Genomic DNA, 26,624 nt, shown 5'->3' with positions numbered 1-26,624 from the left:
GAGCTTAGATCTTGCTTTTCCTCCTGCCTTCACTGCCAGATCAAATAAGATTCATTTTTCAACTGTCTACACTCCAAGTTCAGACTCTGAAAAAAGTCAAGTACTGCCTCCTGCTTCATACAGAGCTATTTAGTTCCTAGAATCAGAATTCAGCTGGCAACTGAAGCTGTGGAAGGCAGAATACAATTCTCTTCCAAACCTGCCTCTGCCCTTCAAGGCAGATCTCTGACAAACTGGTGTGTCAAAGTCAATATATTAATCTGTAATAGGGAGCAAATACATTCCACAGGAAAAAGTGCTCTTCATATGCAGCTCTTGTGACAAACCACCACTTCAGATTTCCCCAGAGCAACTGCCAGGCCAAATTTACCCAAGGGATAAGCAATTAAGATTACAAGAACCAAAAAATGGTAGTTTTTCAACCTCCCATGTAAGTATGAATTCAGTAAGTACACTCACTTATAGGCTGGTCTTATATTGTCATTATTAGTCTGCAATGGGAACCATGCAAACACCTGGATGTATATTAAATCTACCAGAGCCACTCTGGCTGTGAAGGAAGTTTGAGCCCTTCCCCTCTGCCCTGAGAAGATGGAAAGCACTCATTCCCCACACCCCAGAGTAGTATTCCCTTCCTGTTTACTGTTCTCACCACACTCAGGTACCCACCAGGGTCTTATTTACTAGTTTATTCTTGCTCTTTCCTAGTGCAGAGATCTTGCACTTACTTCAGTGGAACTGTATTATGCACAAAAGTTATGCTGCATAGATGCGTTTATAGTTCAGCTTGGAAAGTTTCTCCTCAAAGTATTTTAAGCCAAGTTATATCCCTTCTGGGTTATGGTTAATGAAGTAAACAAGCATCACTGGAAATTAAGGAGTGTGGTTATACTAAGGTTGGATTGGACAGATTTATGAAGAGACACTGAACCAAATACACAACTTGGTCCACTGACGAGGGTATTTGATTGTCAGCACAATAGTGTCCAAAAAAAAAACCCACCCACAAAGTAGGGAAAGCAATTGTTTAATCTATAACAAGGGTATAACTAGGCCTAATACAATGAAGTGGAAAGGGAGCTGTACTAGCTTTTCAAGGCAAAGCCATACCACTGCTTAGCTTCTTACTGCAGGCTGCAGCATAGTATAGAAGCATAAGGGAACATGGGCTTATCTTTTAAAGTTTCATTAAATTTGTAACAAAAGAGACCCCAGCCCCCCAAAGAGACCACCATGCTGCCAGCCTTTTGGTATTTGGGCACACAGCAGGACAGTGTTACAGTTGCATATTCAGCTCTTCGGCACTGGCAGTTTATTACTTGGCTACAAGTCCTTGTACTTCTAAATATAAAACTTTGGGATTTAATATATGTTGCTTTCATGTACCTCACTTCAGCTCTCAAAGGTGCCTTATAAGCATCAGCTATTGTGCCTTTTAGACAAGTGCACAATACCGTACCACACAAGAATGTGTGCGCCATTGCTCTCCAACGGCTAGAAACAGAATTACTCCACTTTTGCTAAAGCAGGTAAGAAGCCTGCGTCTCTGAAGCAAGAGGATCAGAGATCTGTCTGCCGTGCCATGAAGTTCTCAATAGCCATCCCTACAACAGTGACAACTGCTAAGTCCCAAGTGGCAGCTGATTTTATGTTCCTGCATTTTTCAGAGTTGCCTCATAAGTCTCTTCCACATGACAGGCTAATTAATTTAGAAGGGTCAAAAGCAGCTTAAGTCACTTCAAAATGCTAACTGGTAGCTTTTGACCACTGTGCCCTGTGTAAGTAAGGAATGGAAGAGATCTATTAAATCAGCTTGTTCACCCCTTCACTCAGTGCTGGCATGTTCCCTATAGCATATGTTCCAGTGCTATTTTCTAGTACACCCTCCCCCATTTTATTTCATTAAGTGTAGCAGCTTTTATACAAACTGTACCACACCACAGTTCAGACAGTCACATATATGTTCTGAGTAAAGAAAGAGGTTAGAAAAAACCCCAACTGTTTAACTGAACTTCCAAGATCTACACATGCCTAAACTAAGTAACTAGATGATCTCATTTCTCCTTTAGCCCTTCCTCTCCTTATTGCTTGTTATCATTCACTGAGGCATGCCTAGAGTAAGCTCTCTAGGAAAGGTGCCTTGTCTTCATTTAACAGCTAGAAAGTACCTAGCACAGCACACCTTTGGTTACTGTAAAAATACCACCACAATATTAGCATCTCAGGCAATGGGATTTCCAGAAGCTAATGAAGGTCACTGTTCTTGATATTCAGCCTACATTTTTTGCACCTACTCCCCAACTACAGAAAACTGCACTTAGAGCAGAGTGATGCAGGAAGGCATAGGCAGCATTGGAAGAGCCCCATATAACAAATGAAAGGAAGTATTGCACTTTAAAGCCAAAGTGTAACAATAAATGCAAGGCCAGGTTAAGGCTTGGAAACCACTGAGGCGGAAAATGAATCCTTCATGAGGCATTGGGGAAATGCGGTTGTAAAGGCCTCGGCCATCTGAGAGACTCATTTGTCACAGGAAAACAAATGGATCCTGGAGTGTTTGAAAGTTTAAAAAACTCAGTGTTCACCAAACTGGTCAGTTTCACTTCTCTTGGGAGATCACTTGTGGCTGTGAAATCATTAGCCTTTTTATTGTCCCAACAAAAGGTCAAAATTTAAAACAAATATTGGAACCCTTCCTGTTGCTTCAACCTCAAGGAGGAGAAAAATAAACTCTGCAAACAACGGATACCCAGAGATAAAAAACCATGAATCTTGGTCTGTCATACTGGATGTCTAACAGATACCTATAGGGGAGGTTCTAAACACTGGCTTTTCTAAAACAATTGAAGTACACTGACTATACACCCTGAATTCTGATGAAGTTTCCTCTCAAATAGCCTCTCTGAAAAATCAGCAATATGCTCCACAGTAACACTTCTGCAACTGTAGTTTGTATTTATATCAATATGCTGCATTCATAAACTGTTTTCATTCACTGCAGGACCACAAGTGATCCCACAAGCCACATGATTACAATCAGACTTTAGTATGCAGTGACAACTCAGCAGCTCTAGCTTTTCTTCCCTCTCAGACCAGGTCAATGTTTTTGGTATCACTGGCAGCCCCACTAGCCTTTGAACCTGGGGTCACATCTGCTGCGATACTCATCTCCAGCAAGCTGAAAGAGAGGAAGAAGTCCAGAACTGAGATGTCTTGTCTTTTAAAAGCTTGCATAAAGTTACGTTGAAGCTGGTTATTGATTAAGAGGGGATTTCCTTTCAGACTATCCATGATTTTTTTAGCAGAAGAGAAGCACCACCTCTGCTCCCTCGAGATCGCCCACATAGTGCAAAGTATTCCACCTTCCCCTGGAACCAGTGGAGAAGCCAGCACTATCAGGGCATGCTTGGGTCAAAAACTGGGAGCTTGAGACTTAGATTGTCAAATGAGTTTAAGGGAATCTGAGTGCCCGGCTCTTGCTGTAAATCAAATGGGATTTGGGTGCTTAACTCCTTGAGGTTTTGGAATTCCCACTCCATATGGATTAACGTTTCAGAACTCACCCAGCCCTGCTACCATGGCTAAGACCACCACCCCACAACCTGAAGCCTCAAGAGCAGTGGTTCTCAAACTTTTTTTACTGGTGACCCCTTTCACACAGCAAGCCTCTGAGTGCAACTCCACTTATAAATTAAAACCACTTTAATATATTAAACACCATTATAAACGCTGGAGGCAAAGAGGGGTTTGGACTGGACGTTGACAGTTTGCAACCCTCCCATGTAATAACCTTGCTATCCCCAGAGATAGCCAACCCCCAGTTTGAGAACCCCTGGTCAAGAGCTTCCTGGAAGCCAAAAATCTCTTCACACCTTTCCAGATGTCAAAAGGCATAAACTTTGCACTACCCAACTGTCAAAACCTGCAGGTCCCCTCCTCAACTCATCCAGCCCAAAACATCTACAGAGCAGCTATCCACCATCAGTGCAAGAAACTGTGGCACACTGACAATCTAGTAGCCAGTGTAAAGAATTCTAGAACTACTTATTTTAGTACAAGGAACACTGTACAATAAACCATAGTTCAATAAAAGCCTAAAGAGACAACTGAATTCAGGCTGATGCCCCATAGACTTTCCCTAAAGCTTGGAGCAGAGCACATAGGGTCTTGCCATATTGTTTTCACAAAACAAAAAACACTGCCTACGAAGGATCTTGCCAATTTAATCTATAAATCTCAAAAGTTCATTACACAAAAAGGGAGTAAGTTCACCTCCTTCAAAAGCAGTTAAGAGGCACAGAAACATTAAGAAATTTGCCCAGGATTACAGAGGAAGTCTGTGGTAGAGATAAGAATAGATCACTAATGTCCCTACTTCATCCCATGCTAGTCACAGAAGCACATCAGCGTTCCCAGCTCTCATAAGTCTTGCAATATTTGGGGTGGGTTTTTTGTAAAGCTCCAGCTCCTGGAGTCTCCATGAGAACATCAGCTCTCATTTGGGGAGAAGGGAGTGGGGAGAAAGGTCTCAAGCCCTCACTGTTGCAGAGAAGAGCTTGGAAAGATGACAAGTGCACCATGAAGGCTAAGAAACCAGAACTGCCTTAAGTCTCATGACTTCAGTTTCATGACTGAGGCCCAATTCATGATTAACAATTGGGGCAGGCATACTACACACTGCCATGCTATTATGTTCGGACCAGATTCTGGCTTTGGAAATTACATCCTGTCTCCCTAAATTCAAGTGGCTGTGCTGTTGTATGTAGCATTAAGTAGATTTTGCATGTGAAGTAGACAGATGCAGTCAAGTGGTGGCTGAAACAGTCTCTCTTCAGGGCCCAATCCAGCCCCTGTTAGGATGTGAACACCCATTCTAATCTCATAGTTTACAGTAAAGCAGTTTAATATTTCAGAAGGGGGGCACATTCATGTTGTCATCACAGGTGCTGGAATTAAGGGTGCTGGGGGGGCTGCCGCACCCCATCTTGAAGTGGTTTCCATCATATACAGGGTTTACAGATCAGTTCAATGGCTCTCAGCACCCCTACTATACCAATTATTCCAGTACCCCTGGTTATCATCTGTATTGCTAGCTATACTGCAGATAGTTTCAGAGGCAGCTGTATGCGTTTTTGGAGCCCACGGATTAGTGGTAAAAGAGGAAAATATAGGCAGGAACTGGCTCAACTCATCCTAATCCACTTCCGACTAACATTTTAAGCCTCCATTCCCAGAAGTGCTCTACACTGACAATGCCAGTTCCACCCATCCACAACTGTCTTTTCTCTATCTTGTGCTACCAGCTTACACTCAACTTACCTTTAAAAAGCTTTCTTCATACTGTGGTCAAAATACAAACAAAACTGATAGTTTGAGGCAAAGCAGGAAGAGAGAATTCCCTTCCCAGGTCTAAATGAATGTCCCAGTAATTAACCAAGAAGGAGGGGGAATTAAATGAATGCAAGTGAGATTAATTGCATTGCATTTTAATCTTGTCATGCTGATTGACAAAGTTGGAGGTGCTTTGCTCTCCCCTCTTTCCAGGAGAACTGTTGACCTTTCAGACTGATAAAGAAACATCTGCTTTTTTTGCTTGTTTTTCTTTTCCAGTTTAACAGTTTATATTGCAATTACCAGGGCGGATTCCAGGCTTCAGCTAGAAAGGACACTTGCCAGTTATTTATTCAGCCCCCTGTAATAGCCTCTTCAACAGCTTGAAACATTTCTGAAGCATTGCCATTTAAAGTAAGTTTCAGGGGATGGCAAGATCTGCGCCGCAGTCTTCACAAACCAAACAGTTCTCCAAAAAAGAATCACTATGAAAAAGGAAGATTTTCCTTGTGTTATCAGAATTCTGCTCTGCAAAAGCCGCTTCCATCAGAGAACAAACTGTTTTGCAGACAAAGGATTCAGCCTTGGCACCCTTGTGAGCTAAGAGGGCAACAGCTTAATTTTGTAATTAGAGAGACCTGACCAACACTCCCACAGAACTCAAACAGCAGGAATAGAGACCTGGTCTCCCAAAGGCCAGGCCTGCATTTTAACCATTGAATAGTCTTGCCACCTCTGTTTCTTTGATGCAGCCCATCTCACGTTATTTTCTATGGGGCTGAGGGAACGGCTGCTTCGAGCCATGCATGGAGAGTCTCCTTCTGTGAGAGGAGGTCAGCAACCTCTGAGATATTGCCTCCTGGTCTAGCACCCTTCATAGGGCCAGGCCCCCATGTACATGGTCTCCTCCCTGATGCTCCTGCCATATCATTTTGGCTTTCATCTCCCACCCCCTCCCCCTGAGGCAAGCCAACTCCAATAAAAGTTGGTGGCACCCCCATGCTGGGTCACCTGTTCTGCACTCCTTGCCTACTTCCAGTCAGAGGAAACACACACACACACACACCCCTTTATGAGGGAAGAGGGATTGTGATGCTTCCTGGCAGTATGTAGGCTAGCAAGGCACATCACTACCACCTGCCCTTGCAGAAGAAAGCCCTGTCCATGCCTACTGTGGGTCAGTTCTCTGATTCCACTGGCTGGAGCAATACAAGCACTCCCCTCTAGGCCTATGCAGGTCCCACTCTTTCTACTGAGAGCAACAAGCACTCTAACTCTCAAGCCCCATGGGACACTCCAGTTAGATGCTAACTCCTGCTCCACTGATCACTAGTCACAGATTCACACTATTCCAAAGAAGCAGTATGCTCCAGCTTACTAGTTACACCTCAGATCACCACTCCACTTAACACACAGCACTGGATGTTGTTATAGTTATAGAAAACAAGCATAGAGTTTATTTAACAAATTAGAGAGATTCCAGTGATGGAAAGTTGGAAACAAATGGCTACATATCAAATACAATCATAGAATGCATTCTAGAGCCTAGACTTGCTTAACTAGATACTTTCATGTCTTCTAGAGCAATGCACCCTAAGTCCTCCCTGTGTTTTACAGCCAGGTTTGGCTAAAGCCCCTCCGTTCATAAGACAACACCCATAGCTATACCCCAATAATTCACTGTCTTTACTCAAAGAGGATCCCCTCCTGCTGTTGGTTTTTTCCTGAAAGGGAAATTTACAGATTTCCTAGTCTCCAATTAGCATTTGGCTCAGTAGGCAAACAGGCATCCATTGGGAGTTATAACATGCCCAATACACATAGCCAGACAGCAAGATAAGTGTAATTTGCCTCCTATTTGAAAGGAAATAGGTAACCAGAAGTTGACTTATCACTACATATTTTCAGTATAAACATAAGTCCTTAAATATTATCTGTACATACATTTTGCAGGCATTATGACCACTGGTGGGATACTGGCTCTCAGAGACCTCACATGTTACTTTTTAGTGAATTATTAGGTATATATTCAACCCAGAGAAGGCCTATAAAAACTCTATGCACTCTCTGCCAGTGACATCAAGAGGTCCCTAGGTTATAGGGATTTTAGTACAACAGTTGACAAAAGCTGCAATACTCCAATGGAGTGTGGAATGGTGGTGGACTCCAGAAACTGAAATGGTAGTGTTGTCCTACAAGTAGATACAAAAAGTTTGGGGCTGGACCCATGCTCTTTCAATCGGGGAGTGGGGGGAGGGTAAACTCCACCATCTAGGAGCGTTTAGAAGGTGAGAGACTGACAATATATTCTGTAAATTTTCTGAACAAACTTTATGGATTTAAGAAAGTAATTTATATCTCATTGAATTAGTATTAAAAAGGCAACTGTGCATTAGGGTTGCCAACTTTCTAGTTTCTGAAAACCAGATCCCACCACACTCTCTCTCTCTTCACCCCAGGCCCTGCGCCCTCCCACCCCACTTACTCCTCTCTCCCCTCCCCCATCACTTGATCCTCTTCAACTCCCTCACCCAATCAGCTGGGCTTCCTCTGCTCCAGGACTGGTACAGGAGCTACAGCCTCACATGGAGATGCCTGCCTGCCTATGAGATGCAGATAGGAGGCAGCCCTAGCTGTGCAGGGGCTGGTGTGGGTTGATGACCCAGTACCTCCCCAAGACACAGTGAGTGGACTTGGGGTGTCTGATCAGTATATCTGACCAAACACTGCCAGGTCCCCTTTTTGACTGGAAAGTCCAGACTAAAACAGGACACTTGACACAGTAGGGTTGCATGAGTGACTGTGGAATTGTATGTTTTTCCATGGGAAAGGATAAACAGAACAACAGGGGGTGATTAGGCAAATTCACTCTGGTCCTAACAGTCTCCAGAGAGGTCACCTCCCTGGAGAGGTTTGCCTAAACCAGTTCAAACTGGATTCTCCAGGGACCAACAGACAAAAATGGGTTATGGCTAAATAGCCTGTTTTTAAACAGATTTAGGTCCCTCTTCTTGATCCAGTAAGTGGACAGATCCCTGGTCCACAGCCCCCACCCCAAATCCTTAGGGTTGGATTGGAAGGACTAGGTTCTTGTTCTAAGCTGAAGTTGTGATGAACTGGTAACCACAGGAAACCCCCCCCCTTTTTGGGGGTGGAGGGGAGGGGAAATGCTGAAGGACTGTTCCTGCCAGAATTCGTGTTAGGGTTGGGGTTAATTCTGGTAATCTTATTAACATACCTGTAGGTTTTTATTATGGTTTGCTCTGTAATGCTTTTTACCTTAAGAATAAACTAGGCTTACATAGGATGTGCTGTGCAGTACCTTAACTGTAGCATTATACCTATTAAATCATCTACAAAGAGCAAGCAAGCAGGTGTCCTTGGGCAACCTATCTATGCTGAGACCACTACCCTGTAGGCACGGAACTGTTCAGCCTGGAAATATCCCGACGAGAAAGGAAGAGAAATGTGTATCTCCACTTGAGAGGCAACAGCTGAGGGGAAATACAGGTGCAGTTATCCTGAACTGGACAGAAGGAAACCACAGATATGTCCTTTCTCAGATTTCCACCATAATATATAGAGCCAAATCATGCTTAACTAAGCAGTGGGTTCCCCAGATTCAGATCTATTTGAAAAAGAGTGCCATCTACATCACTAGACAGTTCCTCCTATTGTTGGCTCCTGCAGGGACTCAGAATCCGCTTGACCTCTATTACACAGAAGCAGCTGATGTAATAATGTTGACTTTGGTTACTTCACTGCAGGATTAATACACAAATAAAGTCCCTGGGTTTTAATGTTCAACATTAACAAGTGAAATCCTGGTTTGCTCTCAAGCAACAAATCAGAAGGGAATTACTCTCATGTTTAAATCTACCTCTAAACATCAGTTATATACACACTTGGTGTATCAACCATTAGTGGTGACAAAGTCAAGTTAAAAGGAAAGATTAGTACTTTGAACACTCATAATCATGAATAGGGATTTCTTAAGTCTCTCCTAAATAAAAAACAAGTGGAAATGAATGTGCAATTCTAACATACAAAAAAGTACATCCAGGTATTTCATAAGGTGAATAAGAACTGACTGGAAGACGGGGATCTGAAGGTTAGCCTTCACCATCCAGCTATCAAAGATTCATTGTCTCTTTTTTTTCCCTAGTTATCAGATTTGACTTCCTCAAACCTTTCCCAAATAATCTGGGGCAAGTGTAGATTTACTACAAACATGACTAAAGTGAACATTCCATTTGTGATGTGCATGCCATCATCCACATGCAGAAAATGTCAGACATTCTAAGGAGTTCTCTTCTCCCCAGTTGGGTTTTGTTTGAAATTTATTGGGTGGGTGGAGGTAGGGGACGGAAGATGGCAAGTGACTCACTGAAAAGGTGGTCTTCAATTCCTGTTAATAAATTCTGTCTTTACAATAATCATTTCTTCAAGTTGGAGTACGATTAAGAAAGTTCTATCCTTTATGTTTTATTCGGTTCTTGCTACTGCAAGAGCCTTCTGATCTAGAACACTGATCAGTTAGAGCCTAAAGGACGTGCCAGAAGCCTTCCATATATAGGTATCCCTCAAAGCCAATGGATGGGTGACCCAGACCCAGTGTTGAGAGAATTCAGAGCACTCCTTTCCCTCTTGAAGATGAGGCCATTTCTGCTTGTATGGCGATAAGTATTGTGGAACAACTAAGAACACATTACGTTTTGCTAAAGAAATGGTCACTATAAATAGAAAAATATGACAAAGTACTTCAAGGTAGGCAAAGTATCTGTTCCCTGGAAATGGAATACAACAGTATCCCCAGTTGAATAAAGAATCACTTCCTAAACTACACATTTGCCAGCTCACATCAGACTTCCCATTTGGGAATGTAACTCACTCCACAGCAAAAGGTTGGGTTTGTTTGTTTTTTTTAAAGTTTTGTTCAGAACCAAATGCTGCTTTACAAGCCATGTAGCATTTGCCTACTCAATTTTACCCAACTCAGGGATTCTTCTCACAAAATAGGGGAGTATGAAAACCCGACAGTAGTTTCTTCCCATTGTGTTTGTTTTGATGCCAGCAGTGATGTACTAGAGGCAGCTGCTGGGAATGCCCAGCTCCAAGCGTCTTCAAATCAGAAGACAAAATTTTGAAATAATTCCATTTCACAGAGAATAGAGGTATCTTTTTTCCAATCTTACTTTAGTGTGCAGCTCTTTGAAAAGTCAGGCCCCTTTAAGGAAACAAGTAGGGTATTCAACAATTGAAGCACACAAGATCACTAGTCACTCTTGAGACTCTTGGCCTATGGGCTCAGATGACATTAATATGCCACCACCACCAGTTACATTTCTTGCTCCTCTAGAAGGGGATACGCTACCTCAGTGTCAGTGACCTAACAAGACTCACAAGTCATAGTCCTGGTGATATTCCATGTGCCCCAGAGACAAGCACTGGTGTTCAGCTAGACAGCACATATGACATCAGGGATAGAACCAGGACCTTTCCATCCAAAAGGAAAATAAAAACAAGCAGACAGACCAATCCTGAGAATTTCTGTGACTGAGCTAAGGAGACTTCACTGGCAGTAGTAGGGCTTTTTTGCTATGTGAGCCAGCCATTAGATGGAGACATGACCACACAATACACTCATTAGCCTTTCCCTAATTTCCCCATCTATAGCAGAATATTTGGATCATGTCTGTAGCTTCACATTGCCCAATAGCACAGAGTAATTTTTAAACCTAGTTCTGAAGTGACACCATTGCCAGTAGTGATGGCAGCCTCTGCCACGCCACTTGACAAAATCCCCAGATTGAGGCATGCAAGACAAAGAGCAGCAAGCTGTAAGTGATGTAGAATTCAATTCCATAGCCTTAGTTTTTATTGTAAGTGTATAGTCCAAATAAAAACTAAGACACTAGGTTTGTGCAGGGGCAAGAGCTACCATCCCCATTCGTTTAAATGGGGAGTTTGCAGCCCTCTCAGCTATTGATTCAGACTGCTATAAATTCAGGAAGTCACAGTATCAGTTTTAAACTAGACTAGCAACCACACATGCTCAAATGCTTTGTTTAAACAGCTGGAGCAAGGGATGACTTCCACAGCACAGTGGTTTTCAACCTGTGGTTTGGCAGACCCCTGTGGGGCGGGGTGGGCTGCAGACTATGTAAGATTTTTTTCAAAGGGGTCTGCACCACCGTTCAAAAAAATTTTAATAAAGGTCTGCAAATGAAAAAGGTTGAAAAAAACCGACTACCATAGCAAGTTCTGTAGCTACATAACACATAGGGCATGAACTTTATGTAACTTGCAATCACAGGTAGAGTCAGGTATTGTATCCTCAGTACAGCATCAGTACAGTTAGCTGAGGGTCTTCATGTGTTTTACCTACCCACTTTTATATGTTACCAGCCTTCATGGAAGCAAAACACCAAATTCATTCCTTGCAAAAGACAGCTATTTAAAAGTAGAAATTCAGCCAAAACTCCTCTGTTCCCCAAAATGACAGGGTTATAAGGGAGGTCCTGAAATGCAGACCAGTTGCTGAAAAAGCTGCTGTAGTTGGCTAATCAGACATCTGTATAATGGATTGTTTTTCAAGTCACACAGAATGAGGAAAGCTAACCAAATATTGTACAGTACTAGCAAAGTGTTAATCCAGGGGTCTGCAACCTTTCAGAAGTGGTGTGCCGAGTTTTTCGTTAATCACTCTAATTTAAGGTTTTGCATGTCAGTAATACATTTTAATGTTTTTAGAAGGTCTCTTTCTATCAAAGTCTATAATGTATAACTAAACTACTGTTGTATGTAAATAAGGTTTCTAAAATGTTTAAGAAGCTTCATTTAAAATTAAATTAAAATGCAGAGCCCCTTGGACTGGTGGCCAGGACCCAGGCAGCATGAGTGCCACTGAAAATCAGTACACGTGCCATAGGTTGCCTATTCCTGTGTTAGTCCTTGGGTACCATGCTAAACAGATCTCAGAAGTCAAGTCAACTCTTATCTTACCACACAAGTGCATAACCAACAATGCAAGTCAGATCAGCATGTTGAGCCTCTTGGGTGCATAAGAGGAAAAAATAAAAAACCACACACCCCCACCACCTACCGGCTGTTTAACATTAACCTTGACATAATCCAAATAGTAAAGGGGCCCCCATAGCAGTCAACCTGCTAAGATTCCCCCCTCCACTCCCCAACAGAAAATAGACATGCAGACCTAAAGGGCAAAAAGAAAAAGAGCTGGAACTGTTCTAGGTAGAACTAGACTCACTTAAATGAAGATCTTATGCAGTCATAATTTAAACATTTGAGACCAGATGCATAATACTATAGCAATTCAGCAGTGATAGAGGCAGTATTATGCTTAGAGGAATCTGACCTAGAGTGTTCCCTTTTGTTACCTACTTACAATTTTCCACTACTGTAGTCCCTCCAAAATAAACTCTGCGCCATTACAACTTTTTAGTCAGTCACTTTCTATCCAAAAAAGCTAAGAAAAAAATTAATTTAATGAAAGACTGAAAGGAAAGCTTATGGATGAGCCCAAACCAAGTACCAAACATCAGGGCAGTTTTAATCCCAGTCTGAATTATGCAGTGTGGGCCGAGATCTTCTCTGTGCAAGATATTAAACAGAGCTTCAGGCTCACACAGACTGCACTCTCTTATGGTGGTGCAATGGAGAGAACACAGAGGGAATCTGCTTTTTGGAACAAGTAGGGCCATCTCCCTTGCAGGAGGTTACAGAATTCATGGACATTACTACAACACAGGCTTCCTCATACAGGTTTTATCATTTCAAATTCCTTCAGGTGTGGTCCATGACCCTTATTTAGGGGTTGGGGATTGCTGTAGTCCATTTCAGTTCCTCATTATCTGAGGTTGTGATTTGGGGTCCTTACTTGCGGACAGCTGTAGGGGAAGAGTTACCATTAGTCCACATAGTAAACCTCCGCCATGGTGAGCACAATCTCATGACCGATTTCTCTGATCCCTGTTTTACACTGGTTTATGGCTTTGGCACCCATTGTTCTGTTCCATGACTTTACTAGTAGCACCTCCTCCAGCTGTTTTCTCCAAGTAGGTATTCCCATCATGCACCCTCTTTCAGAATCAATGTCCAGGTTACTAGGGGTCAGGAGGACCCCTGTAAACCTGGCTATGTTCTGCTCCCCACCCTAGGAAGCATATAAACCTTTTAGGAAAGGATTCCAAGATGGTTGTTTTCATTTGCTCTACAAGGGAGGGAAAGATCCTCACAACCTGTCTCCAGCTCATGACCAGTTCTACAGGGATGTTGGGGGTTCAGCTCCCAAAGTCTCATCAATCCTATGCTTTCCAGAGAAAGGGAGGATGACTTTTCAAGACTGAGCCACGATCTCGTAGTCTCTTCTTGCTTATGGGGATTTCTGAAGCACTGCAACCCACATTTTATCCCTCTTACATAAACCAACTGCTTTCACAGCCCTAGGGCACCACAATAGTGCCATTACCCTCTGCTGTGACATACAGAATTGGAGGTTGTCCTACTGCTCCCCACTTGGGTATTGGTCTCAAAGCGGAGGAAATGGATCTGCAGGAGACCATGTTAGCTTGCCTTGTGCTGGGGGGGGATGAAGGTTCCTGCCAGCACTCCTCTCCAGCCCCAAGTGAGAAAAGCAGGGCTTGGGGGCACAGCCCATCTGGTCTGCTATTGGATGAACAAATGCTGCTAAATGGCACATAGCAGTCTGCATTTTTTAGAGAGACAGCCAAGTGTTCTCCTCAGCCTTCAGGTACAGACTCTTGAACCTGGTCTGTGGACTATTGGTGCTCTGAAGACCAATTGCTGGCAGGGTGAGCAGAACTGGTGCCAGAATGACATGGCTCTGGCTCTGACTCTTCCATTGAGAGAGATAGGAGAAGAGGAAAGACACCAATTAACTTTTTAATGAGAACACTTTACAGGCAGCTAAAAGACATTCTTATTACTTTTCCATATGATCAATTGCTGCAGTTGCATAGGGATGTTAGACTGCACAGGAAGAGGGTGGTAATGTGATCACAAAAGAGAGCAGAAGAGGTTCAAGAGAAGAGTCTCTGTTAAGATATTGGCCACGTTATGAAATATTAGATCAGGAATTCCAAGTTATTTCTAGGGAACCCTAGGTTCTAATGGTTCCTATAGACCATCTCAGTGAGTATGTTTAATTATTACGAGTCTGAAAGATGGTCAGATTATACATACTAAATGAGGTTTTCTGCATAGCAAGTCACTGGGAAACCTAGAATAGCCTCAAATAGATTCAAACTGCTGCCATAATTTTATTAGGCCAGGAGACAAAGATAGCAGGTACAAGTATTAGTATGCCCTTTTTGAGGGGCTCATCAAGCCACAGTGAAGCAACAGACCCATACACCAGAAATCCAGTAGGTACAGGCAGCCACCTACAGCATACTGTGACTTTGAGACCTGGTCTACACTATGATTTTAGGTTGAATTGGGCAGCATTACCTCAATTTAACCCTGCACCCATCCACATGACAAAGCCCTCCCCCTCTCGCAACTTAAAGGGCTCTTAAAATTGATTTCTTTACTCCACCCCAACGAGGGGATAAGCACTGAAATCGACCTTGAATTTGGGGTAGTGTGGATGCAATTTGACAGTATTGGCCTCTGGGAGCTATCCCAGAGTGCTCCATTGTGACTACTCTGGACAGCGCTCGCAACTCAAATGCACTGGCCAGGTAGACAGGAAAAGTCCCACAAACTTTGAATTTCATTTCCTGTTTGGTCAGCGTTGCAAGCTGATCAGCACAGGTGACCATGATGGAGTGCCAGAATCACAAAAGAGCTCCAGCATGGACCAAACGGGAGGTACAGGATCTGATCGCTGTATGGGGAGATGAATCCGTGCTAGCTGAACTCCGTTCCAGTAAATGAAATGCCAAAACATTTGAAAAAAAAAATCTCCAAGGGCATGAACAGAGGCTATAACGGGGACTCACAGCAGTGCCGTGTGATAATTAAGGAGCTCAGGCAAGCCTACCCCAAAAAAAAAGGGGGAGGGGGCAAACGGCCACTCTGGGTCACATCCCCAAACATGCTGCTTCTATGATGAGCTGCATGCCATTCTAGGGGATGCAGCCATCACTACCCCGACCCTGCGCTTTGACTCCGTCGATGGAGTAGAATGCAAATGGAAGCAGGTTCTGGGGAAGAGGAAGATGAGGCAGCAGCTGAAGATAGCGCACAGCAAGGAAGTGGAGAAACCAGTTTCCCCCAACAGCCAGGATCTGTTTCTCACTGTGGACCTGAAGCCAGTACTCCCTGAACCCACTCAAGATGGGCTCCCGGACCCTGAAGGCAGAGAAGGGACCACTGGTGAGTGTATCTTTGTAAATATTATACATGGTTTAAAAGCAAGCATGTTTAATTATTAATTTGCCCTGGCATTCACGGCCAGTACAGCTACCGGAAAAGTCTGTTAACACGTCCCTGGAGGATTTCTGCTCTATCCCCAGACATCTCCATAAAGCTCTCCTGGATGTACTCCTAAAAGCCTTTGCAAAAGGTTTCTGGGGAGGGCAGCCTTATTCCATCCTCCATGGTAGGACACTTTACCATGCCAAGCCAGTAGCACGTAGTTGGGAATCACTGCAGAACAAAGCATGGCAGCATATGGTCTCGGTGTTTGCTAGCATCCAAACAACATCCATTCTTTATGAGTTATCCGCAGGAGAGTGATATTCATGGCCACCTGGTTGAAATAGGGTGGTTTTATTAGGTTCCCATTCCTGCTGGGCTGTTTGCCTGTGGCTGAACAGAAATGTTCCCCACTGTTAGCCATGCGGTGGTGGGAGGGGTGAAGCCATCATCCCAGAGAATTGGGAGGGGAGGAGGGGAGTTAGTTGCGCTTGTGCTGCACGTTAACCCAGAAACCGCAGCCCCTCCTTTTAAATTGCCAGCCCATTTCAAATGGCCAACCCAATGGCTGCTTGGTATGGGAAATCAGGGCGCTGATGTTCGAAACCATTCCCACATGTTATGAAGGTTAAAGCAGCAAAAAGACTGTGGCCTGCCATGACTGCTTGCAAGCCAAAGTCTGTTGCTTGGCCCCCCGTGAGTGATCTCTCACACCAAACTGGCATACCCACAATAAGAGGCAAAATGCGACCTTGTAACAAAAGCACATGTGCTGTGTAATGTTAACAGCAAGGTTTACCGTTAAAGAGTGTACTCATGGTTCTATAAAGTGTGTGTCTTAACTACCACTCTCCCCTTTCCCCCCCCCCACCCCCGCCTCTACTGGCTGCATATATTTCTCCTTTGCAGAGGCCAGCAAAGATTAGAAGGCAAGAAAAAATGCATTTGAGATGAAATGTTCTGAGCTCATGCTGTCCTCCCACACTGACAGAGCACAGCAGAATGCGTGGAGGCAGACAGTGTCAGAGTGCAGGAAAGCACAATATGAACACGAGGAAAGGTGGCGGGCTGAAGATGATAGGTGGCATCAGCTTGCTGACAGAAGGCAGGAGTCAATGCTCAGGCTGCTGAAGGATCAAACTCATATGCTTCAGCGTATGGTTGAAAGGAAAGGCAGCAAGAGCACAGACCACTGCTACAGCCACTGTGTAACCAACCGCCCTCCTCCCCCAGTTCCATAACCTCCTCACCCAGATGCCCAAGAACATGATGGTGTGGGGCCTCCAGCCACCCCACCCCAGAGGATTGCCCACGCAACAGAAGGCTGGCATTCAATAAGTTTTAAAGTCCAGTGTGGCCTTGTCCTTCCCTCCTCCCCCACCCCACCTGGGCTACCTTGGCAGTTATCCCCCATTTGTGTGATGAATTAATAAAGAATGCATGAATGAGAAGGAACAATCACTGTATTGCCTCTGCGAGCGGTGATCAAAGGGGGAAGGAAGGGTTGTTAGCTTACAGGGAAGTAGAATGAACCAATTAATAAAGAATACATTATTTTTAAATGACAGTGACTTTATTTCCTTGATTGGACTCTTCCAGTTAGTATGTGTACTTCCACCTTTTCATGTTTTCTGTATGTATAAAATATCTTCTGTCTGTGTGTTCCATTCTATGCATCCGAAGAAGTGAGCTGTAGCCCACGAAAGATTATGCTGAAATAAATTTGTTAGTCTCTAAGGTGCCACAAGTATTCCTGTTCTTTTTATTTCCTTAGAAAGCAAGCTGTGATCGAAAGGGGAGAGTGGGTTGCTTAGAGGGAATGAGTCAATCAAGGAGAAATAAACAGAACTTTCACACGATAGCCTGGCCAGTCACGAAACTGGTTTTCAAAGCTTCTTTGATGCGCAGCACACCCTCCTGTACTCTAGCCGCCCTGGTGTCTGGCTTTGTGTAATCAGCAGCCAGGCGATTTGCCTCAACCTCCCATCGCCCCATAAATATCTCCCCCTTACTCTCAGATATTGTGGAGTGCACAGCAAGCAGTGACAACAATGGGAATATTGGTTTCGCTGAGGTCTAGCCAAGTCAGTAAACTGCACCAGCGCACTTTTAAACGTCCAAATGCACATTCTACCACCATTCTGCACTTGCTCAGCCTATAGTTGAACAGCTCCTGACTACTGTCCAGGCTACCTGTCTACAGCTTCACGAGCCATGGCACTAAGGGGTAGGCTGGGTCCCCAAGGATAACTATAGGCATTTCAACATCCTCAATGGTTATTTTCTGGCCTGGAAAGAAAGCCTCTTTGTTATAAACAGATAGTTAAGGGTTAATGTCTTCTACCTGTAAAGGGTTACAAGTAGTGAACCTGGAACACCTGACCAGAGGACCAATCAGAAGACAAAATACTTTCAAATCTCAGTGGAGGGAAGTCTGTGTTTTGTGTTGTTTGTTTGTTGTTCTCTCTGGGTTCTGAGAGTGACCAGATGTACCTACAGGATCTCTAATTTTCTGTTCAAATAGTAAGTACAAGTAGAAAGGCGGTTTAGTCTTTTTGATTGTTTTGTTTATTTGCAAATGTGTATTTTGCTGGAAGGATTTTAATTTGTATTTGTGCTGGGGGGAAGGCTTCTCTCCAGTGTCTATAAGCTGAAAGACCCTGTAACCTTTACCATCTTAATTACAGAGACAACTTTTACTTTTTTTCCTCTTTTATTAAAAGCTTTTCTTTTTTAAGACCTGATGGATTTTTTCCCCTTGTTAAGGCTCAAAGAAATTGAGTCTGTACTCAGCAGGGAATTGGTGGGAGATAGGAAGAGAGAAGGGAGGGGTGAAGGTGGAATTCCTCTGTTTTAGATTCAGAGAGCTTGAATCTGTATTATCTCTTGAGGAGGGGGGGAAGGTGCATTCCTCTCTGTTTTAAGATTCAAGGAGTTTGAATCACAGTGATCTTCCAGGGTAACCCAGGGAGGGAAAGCCTGGGAGAGGCAATGGTGGGGGAAAAGGGTTTACTTTCCTTGTGTAAGATCCAGAGGGTCTGGGTCTTGGGGTCCTCTGGGAAGGTTTTGGGGGGACCAGAGTATACCAGGCACTGCAAGTCCTGGTTGGTGGCAGCACTACAAGATCTAAGATGGTAATTAAGCTTAAGGGGATTCATGCTGGTACCCCATCTTTTGGACGCTAAGGTTCAGAGTGGGGGGTTATACCATGACACTCTTCCTGCAGCTTTTGAAACTGACCAGAGTTCCTGAAGATGTGAGCGTCATGTACCTTTCCTGGCCATTTCACATTGATGTTCGTGAAATATCCCTTGTGATCCACTGGTGCTTGCAGCACCATTGAGAAGTACCCCTTTCGGTTTATGTACTCGCTGGCTTGGTGCTCCGGTGCCAATATAGGGATATAGGTTCCGTCTATTACACTACCACAGTTAGGGAATCCCACTGCAGCAAAGCCATCCACTATGACCTGCACATTTCCCAGAGTCACTACCCTTGATATCAGCAGCTCTTTGATTGAGTTGGCTACTTGGATCACAGCAGCCTCCACAGTAGATTTGCCCACTCCAAATTGATGACCAACTGACTGGTAGCTGTCTGGCATTGCAAGCTTCCCCAAGGCTATCGCCACTTGCTTCTCAGCTGTGAGGTCTGTTCTCATCTTGGTATCCTGGCACTTCAAGGCAGGGGAAAGCAAGTCACAAAGTTCCATGAAAGTGCCCTTATGCATGTGAAAGTTTCGCAGCCACTGGAAATCATCCCAGACTCACAACACTATGTGGTCCCACCAGTCTCTGGGCCCGGGAAACAAGCACAATTGGTGTTCCACATCATGAACCTGCCCAATTAACATTATGATGTGCACATTGCGGGGGCCTGTACTTTGTGAGAAGTCTACGTCCATGTCCTCATCACTCATCACTGCGCTGCCATCACCTCCTTGCCTGGTTTCGCTTTTGCAGGTTCCGGTTCTGCATACACTGCTGGATAATGAATGTGGTGTTTACAGTGCTCATAATTGCCACGGTGATCTGAGCGGGCTCCATGATCCCAGTGCGATGGCGTCTGCGCTGAAAAAAGGCGCGAAACAATTGTCTGCCATTGCTCTGACAGAGGGAGGGGCAACTGATGACATGGCTTACAGTGCTGCCTTACAGGGAATTAAAATCAACAAAGGGGGTGGCTTTGCATCAAGCAGAAACACGAACAACTATCACACACAATGGCCCCCTCAAGGATTGAACTCAAAACCCTGGGTTTAGCAGGCAGTTGATTTCACAGAGGGAAGGGGGAGCAAATGAATACAAAACAAATCTGGTCTATTTCTTGTTTTGATCCACTCCATCTATCTTGTACATCTTAGGCTGGCAGCAGACAGTGCAGTATGACTGCTAGCCATCATCATCTCCTGGGTGCTCAGCAGAAGACATTGCAGTACAACTGCTGGCAGGATTGAGTCTCCATGAGACGAAACTTGAAAAGGGAATGACCTGGCTGAGTCACTCCCATGTCTGCCCAGGCGCCCCTGACCAACTTCATCAAGGTCAGCTAAAAGAGCACCCAGGAGTACAACAATGGCTACCAATCGTAATGCACTGTCTGCTGCCAAAAGGCAATGAGCTGCTACTGTGTAGCAGTGCAGTCCCACATCTGCCAGCACTCAGGAGATGTACGGTGACAGTGAGCTAAGCAGGCTCCATGCTTGCCATGGTATGGCATCTGCACAGGTAACCCAGGAAAAAAGGTGTGAAACAATTGTCTGCTGTTGCTTTCCCCGAGGGGGGGTGGAGGGGGCGCTGACGACATGTACCCAGAACCACGTGACACTGTTTTTTGCCCCATCAGGCACTCGTTGGGATCTCAACCCAGAATTCCAATCGGCAGTGGTGACTGCGGGAACTGTGGGATAGCTACCCACAATGCAACGCTCTGGAAGTCAATGCTAGCCTCGGTACTGTGGATGCAGTCTACCAACTTAATGCACTAAGAGCATTTTGTGTGAGGCCACATACAATCGACTGTATAAAAACAATTTCTAAAAAAACTGTCTTCTATAAATTTGACCTAATTATGCAGTGCAGACATACCCTTAATGGCAGTCAATTTGTACAAAAAAAGACTTCTGAAAAATATTTGATCTATTGTAACAAGAAACATCAATATTACTCTAACTGAAAGGTTACTCTGTTTTTAGTTTTACTTTGTCTATTTAACAATACTTTCTGTACCCATATGCCCTTCTTACCCTTATATAGTCACACCATTTACCAGGGTTTCACTCAGCAATAGGAGAAAAACTTTCTAGAATAGGAAAATGGAATTGTAAAAATCAGACTTTGTATGGAGGACTCAGGCACAGGAGTAATACTTGGAACTACTCTAGTCATTTGAAATGACTAGAGTTAGACAAGGTAGGTGAGGGAATCTCTTTTACTGGACCAACTTCTGTTGGTGGAAGGTACAAGAGCTTTTGAACTCTCAGAGCTCTTCTTCATGTCTGGGGAAGGAAGCAGAGCAGTGGTGCTGGAAAAATTTGTATAGTGGGGGTGCTGAAGGCAGGGGGTGTGGCAGCACCTCCAGTTCCAGCACCTATGAAGCAGAGAGTGTCTCAGCTAAATAAAAGTTTAAGTGGTTTATTAAAATAGAAGAGACTATACAAATGACTGCCTCCAACATGCGTCACCCCCTTCTACTTAACTATCTGTCCCAAATTTTATTTAGCTCAGACACTCTGCTTCCTTCCCCAGACTTGAAGAGCTCTGTGTAAGCTTGAGCCTTCCACCAACAGAAGTTCGTCCAATAAAAGTATTACATCACCTACTTTGGTTCTCTCCTATCCTAGGACCAACACAACTACAACAATACTGCAAATTGAGTAAGTGTTAAAGCCTACAAACACTACAAGATATAGTGCCTAGTACCCTAAAGTAGCCTGACTTCACTGTGATAAGTCTGCAGAATCAAACCCTAAAATTGCAATCCTGCCCACTTCCAAAGAGGTAGGGGTTCTGAAGGGGTTATGGTTTAACAAGCCAGATGTTTCTCTTCACTCTTATCACAGATCTATTCTCAGGATCAGAGAAACAGTGAGTGGTGTAGCTTAGTGGCCATAATAAAAAACACAATGAATAATTCAAAGAACTTTTTTGTAATGTAGATACAATCTAAAACATGGCACCTTTAGACCAGTGACAGCTTTATTGTGAGCGCCTAATCATCAGGTGAATGTAATAGATAGGATTTGAATTTCAACATGCTGGTGGAACAAGTTGTGGGGAGGAGAGCACACCACTACACAACTCCACTCTTTTCAACAAGCCACTTGAAGAGGGTGGAGAGGATTTACTAGTGAAATACATAAAATCCATGATTTTATACTGAAGAGCCCATAAGCTAAACTTTTAAGGGCACAGGTCTTTCCAATAAACCAAAAGCTATGATGTCAGATTAGCTGACTTTTCCCACTGACTGTGGAAAATTCTTTGGAGAAAAAAAAAAAAGTTAGTTCATTGAATTCATAGGGTGAGAACACAGACTCAACAGCTGTTTGTGTTTGGGTTTTAGATTCTCTTGAAGTAACTTGTATTTCAAAAAAATACAGTCTAGGGAGCAGTTACACTGGCTTGTAAAATACAGTATATAAAAAAGTCTACAAGGAATCTGTTTGACAGACAGGCTTGTTGTGCAATTACGCAGGCTAGCATCAGGATGTTTGTTTGTTTTATTCTTCATCTCAGCTGTTCCTAATTAAGGCTCTCAGCTACTTCACTGATGAGGGGCCACATAAAGTACCTAGATTGAGCTGTTGAAAAGAATCATGCTTTTTTCAAAGAAAAAAAATTAACTGCCCAGACCTTTGGGATTTTGAAAGCAAGTGCTTTACTATCAAACAATACAACTTAATTTAGAACACTTATGCGTATCTCAAAACCTTGTGTTTCCTCCAACCGTCAAAATTCCTGTCTCCAAGGATTTATGATATGCACTGGATCCAATCTGCCACATTCTAACTGCTGCTGTTACACATCTGGTCATAAAAGGGCTACAAGGTGCAGCTGAACACAAGGACACGCTTTTTTTTTTTTTAAATGTGGCAGCTATAGTCGTTCCACAGTATTGAGAGGGTTTTTTTAAGTGTGTGTATATTATTCAGATAGTAATCTGGTTTAGTACACCACTTTTTTTTTTTGTTAAGTCTCCTATTGCTATATTCGGAGTAAAGAGTCCTACATAAAGATTTCTAGGTCTTACCCCTACTTAGGATGGTAGTTAGATTAAGTACTAAATTAAATACATTTCAGACCAATTAGCAAACAGTGTATGTGGACAGTGCACCCAACATACTTACATACAGGTTAAGTTTTTCCACTTACCCAGAAGTGTGTTTTTCTTGCAGCATTGACTTTAGAACAGCTTCTGTTTTAGGGCCTTAGAATTCAGAGTCATTACCCCAATCTAGAGGCTGCAGTGGTAGGTAACATGTGAGCAGGAGGACCATACTTAGAAGAGAGCTGTTCTCCCCCAGAATAGTTTAATACTTTTGTAAGTAAAACTAACCACCCCAATAAGAGCCAACCATAGATTAAGACAAAACTAGATTCCTAGAGGGAGATGTTTGGGCTGAAGGCATCTAGCTTTATTGCAGGGATTCATTTAATCCCTACTTGGAAGCATAAGAAGAAAAGTCCTAAAGCTATATTCTGGGAACCAATGGGGTCCTATTAAACACAAGGCTGACAATATAAAAATACAGCATATTAACATGCTCCTCTCTTTTGCACCAACCCCTGACAAATGCATGCCCTAGTGTTTTGGGTACTCAGCTTGATTTTAGGGATCTTCTGAACAGTTATCACTGACCACACAGCAGGCGTCTCCAGCAGCACTCCAGAGGTGGTGATGGGTCAAGCACAGCAGGGCCAGTGCTAGAAGCCTCAGGGCTCCGTCAGAGCAGAGTGGGGTGCCCCTCTGGGGTGCGAGGCAGACAACAGCTCACAGGGGACGTCTTAACGGGGGGGATCCGCGGTGCATCCCAGAAACAAGGAGCGATGCAGGACCGCAGCTGACGTTCCCAGGCACCCAAACACACAAAAGCCCGTAGTGTACCTGACAAGTATGACAGGGTCGGTGCGGGGCAGGAGGGGATTTTCCAAGCGGGAATGAGAGCAGCACCTGGCTGAGAACCTGGCTGTGACCTGACAATGATTCCCTTGTGCTGAGCGAGCGAGCGCGCGCGCGCTGGGAGAAGGGGGCGCGAGAGAGATCCCGGGGAAAAGCAAGAAGCTCGCACTTACCCGGGGCCCAGTGGCCCTGTGGCTCTGAACCTGAGGAAGATGCGGCGGCAGCAGCAGCACCAGGAGCAGCTGGGGAGTCACCACGCTGCACCAGGGTCTGGCGAGCATCGTCACTTGAGGGCTGGGGGCTACAGGCACGAGACAAACCCCCCTTTTTTCCTTTCTCTGCTGGACGGAGTTTAACTTGCAGCTGGAGCCCTACCCCTGCCCTTAGCCCGTGGGACACTAGCCGCCCTGAAAAGCCAGAGAGTTTCTTGCCCTAGCCGGGGCGTGCGGGGCACTTGAGCAACCCAGCTCTGCCCCCTTCAGCGGCACCAGGTTAAATGCCTAAGTCCTAGCCATTGGGATCCCCCTTATAAAGACCCTGCCTGGGCGGGGCCAGCAGGACTGACTGAGGGAAGAACCCATAACAGCGGAGTTGCTGCTGGGCAAGAGCCAATGACAGGGAGCGAGGGGTGGGCCCCCTCCCCTTCACTACGGCTCCCTCCGTGCGGGGGCAGACAGCGGGTTTCTCAGGTTGTCCCCCTGAGGTTGCATGTTTGGGTTCCAGCGGCAGAGATCCAGAGTGAGGAGCAGCAGGAATCACGCGGGGGGGACAGGGCGGGAGACGCAGGCGGGTTCAAAGCATCGTGCACGTCAATCGCTTCACCTCTGGTGCTGGCAGCACCTGGGATTAGCTGAACTAGCAGCGCCCTAAAGAGCTCTTTCCCTGTGTCCCAGCAGTGCTGTTTGTTCACCCCTCTCCCAGCTCCAGCAAGAAAAAGAGAGAGGCCAGACCGTTTCTTTGGTTTACAATCAGTTTCATTTTCCAGCTGTCCTGGAATGCTTCAAGACACAATGCTTCAAGACTTACAGGAGTCTGGTGAAGCACTGGAATGGGTTACCTAGGGAGGTGGTAGAATCTCCATCTTTAGAGGTTTTTAAGAGTGGGCTTGACAAAGCCTTTCTGGGATGATTTAACTGGTGTTGGTCTTGCTTTTGCTTTGAGCAGGGGATTGGACTAGAGGACCTCCTGAGGTCTCTTCCCAGGCTGATAGTCTATGAAGGTGATGAAGCAGTGAGGAGCTTACATTTCCATTTCACTTACTTGTGATGGCCTAGAAACCTCCACATGGGGTTTAGGAGCTGGTGGGAGTGTCAAGGACTGTAGCAATCAAAAGTGCAATTGATCCCTGCCCCTGCCCAACACCCACCACACAGATATATTTCCCTCCTCCCCCATATCTTCCTCAAATCCTAAATCTTTATGAAGTCCAGTCTTTGCAGGAAAAAAAACGTAAAACAATAAATTCTTACAGGAGCTAACAACCAAGGGGAAACCAGCCATGCCTTCCGCAAAGCAGTTTCTCCATCTGCCTGGTCTTATAATGTGTTCTTTCTTCTATCTGAAAATCGGATTCCACCTTCAGTCCTCAGCCCTGCTTCTTCCCCCTTACACCTAGGGGAGGTCTGAGCTGGGAGTTAAACCCCTACTGCTGGAAACCATGAGACATCTCCCTGGGCACCATAAAAGTTGAGCTTTGTATTTTGTGTCATATTAGACCTAACATCTTCTCTTACTCTCAGTGCTAGTCAAGGTCACTCGTGGGTCCTCTTTCTGGGGGAACAGAAAGCAGAATCCACTCTAGCAGTTTCAGAATGGACAGTCTCTCATCACCAACTTATTCTGTTCAGTAGAGGTTGAATATACCTGTAAGCAGATAGGCAAATCTGGTTTACAAAGTTATGCTCAAAGCCAGCATATCATTTCAATTGTCAAGTATTAGTGGTGCACTGAGTGCTGTATAAACATAAGACAGGGTCCCTGCTCCCAAGGAGCTCACAATCTAAATCTAATTACAGGAACAAGTAAACGTCAAAGTACTTCTGAGGACCTGCAAAGGCAGCCATTCATCCCAGTGCAGTATCAGGGAAAGAGTAGGAGCCTCCAGCTCTGCAGGGACTGGTAGCACTCAGGGACATCAAATAAGTGATGTGCATGGTGACTCTGAGGGGGGTAGTGTACCAACTGCATCACTTTCCACTACTCCCTACAGGCCTATTAACTGCACAGCATGAATGACAGATTCTGTGCACTTCACCAGCTAGCCAAAGGGAGAGGTGATTGTAAGGGGCCAAGGGTGTCAGTCAGTACAGGGGAGCTGCAGTCAGAAAAGATCACACTTCCATTGGTTATGGCAATATCTGCCCTCTTGATAAGAGCTTGCTTGGGACATCCCATGAATTAGGCTTTTTTGTGTTGGTTTCTTCCTCTAATCTTTGTGAGTTTTAAAACTCAGTTTTAAATTGTCTGCCCAAGTTTGATGTACATTCATGATGCCCCACACACTGCTGGTGCTATACCAATATATAATAACCACTGTTCTTGAAATTATAATCAGAAAGCCTTTTGCACCAAGCAGGTTTTTGGGATTGGATGGAAATGCACAAGACATGTATGAACATTTCAGTAGGCTGTTTTAGCTTTGGCTTATTCAGTGATCTTTTAAGAACCACCCAAAAGGTTCACTAGTTTGACATGGAGAGATGCAGGTACCACCCGCATGAGAAAACACTGCTATCTGGTTGAGATCCTGTAAGTGTGGCATCTTACTG

The 26,624-nt window shown here is 44.4% G+C and overlaps 1 protein-coding gene across 6 annotated transcripts in view; it reads right to left on the bottom strand.

Moving 5' to 3' along the window:
* Positions 1 to 24,337, bottom strand: part of SMOC1 (SPARC related modular calcium binding 1) — a 192,047-nt gene extending 167,710 nt beyond the window's left edge. For all 6 annotated transcript variants that reach the window (XM_050953555.1, XM_050953557.1, XM_050953556.1 and 3 more), the window contains exon 1: positions 24,030 to 24,337. In XM_050953555.1, the coding sequence (XP_050809512.1) occupies positions 24,030 to 24,137 (108 nt within the window). In that variant the 5' untranslated portion in view covers positions 24,138 to 24,337. The remainder of the gene's footprint in view (positions 1 to 24,029) is intronic.
* Positions 24,338 to 26,624: the final 2,287 nt, after the last annotated feature.

This window comes from Gopherus flavomarginatus, chromosome 5, assembly GCF_025201925.1.
Source record: "Gopherus flavomarginatus isolate rGopFla2 chromosome 5, rGopFla2.mat.asm, whole genome shotgun sequence".
NCBI lineage: Eukaryota > Metazoa > Chordata > Testudines > Testudinidae > Gopherus > Gopherus flavomarginatus.
The sequence above is the reverse complement of the archived record's forward strand: the minus strand, read 5'-3'. Positions and strand labels throughout refer to the sequence as shown.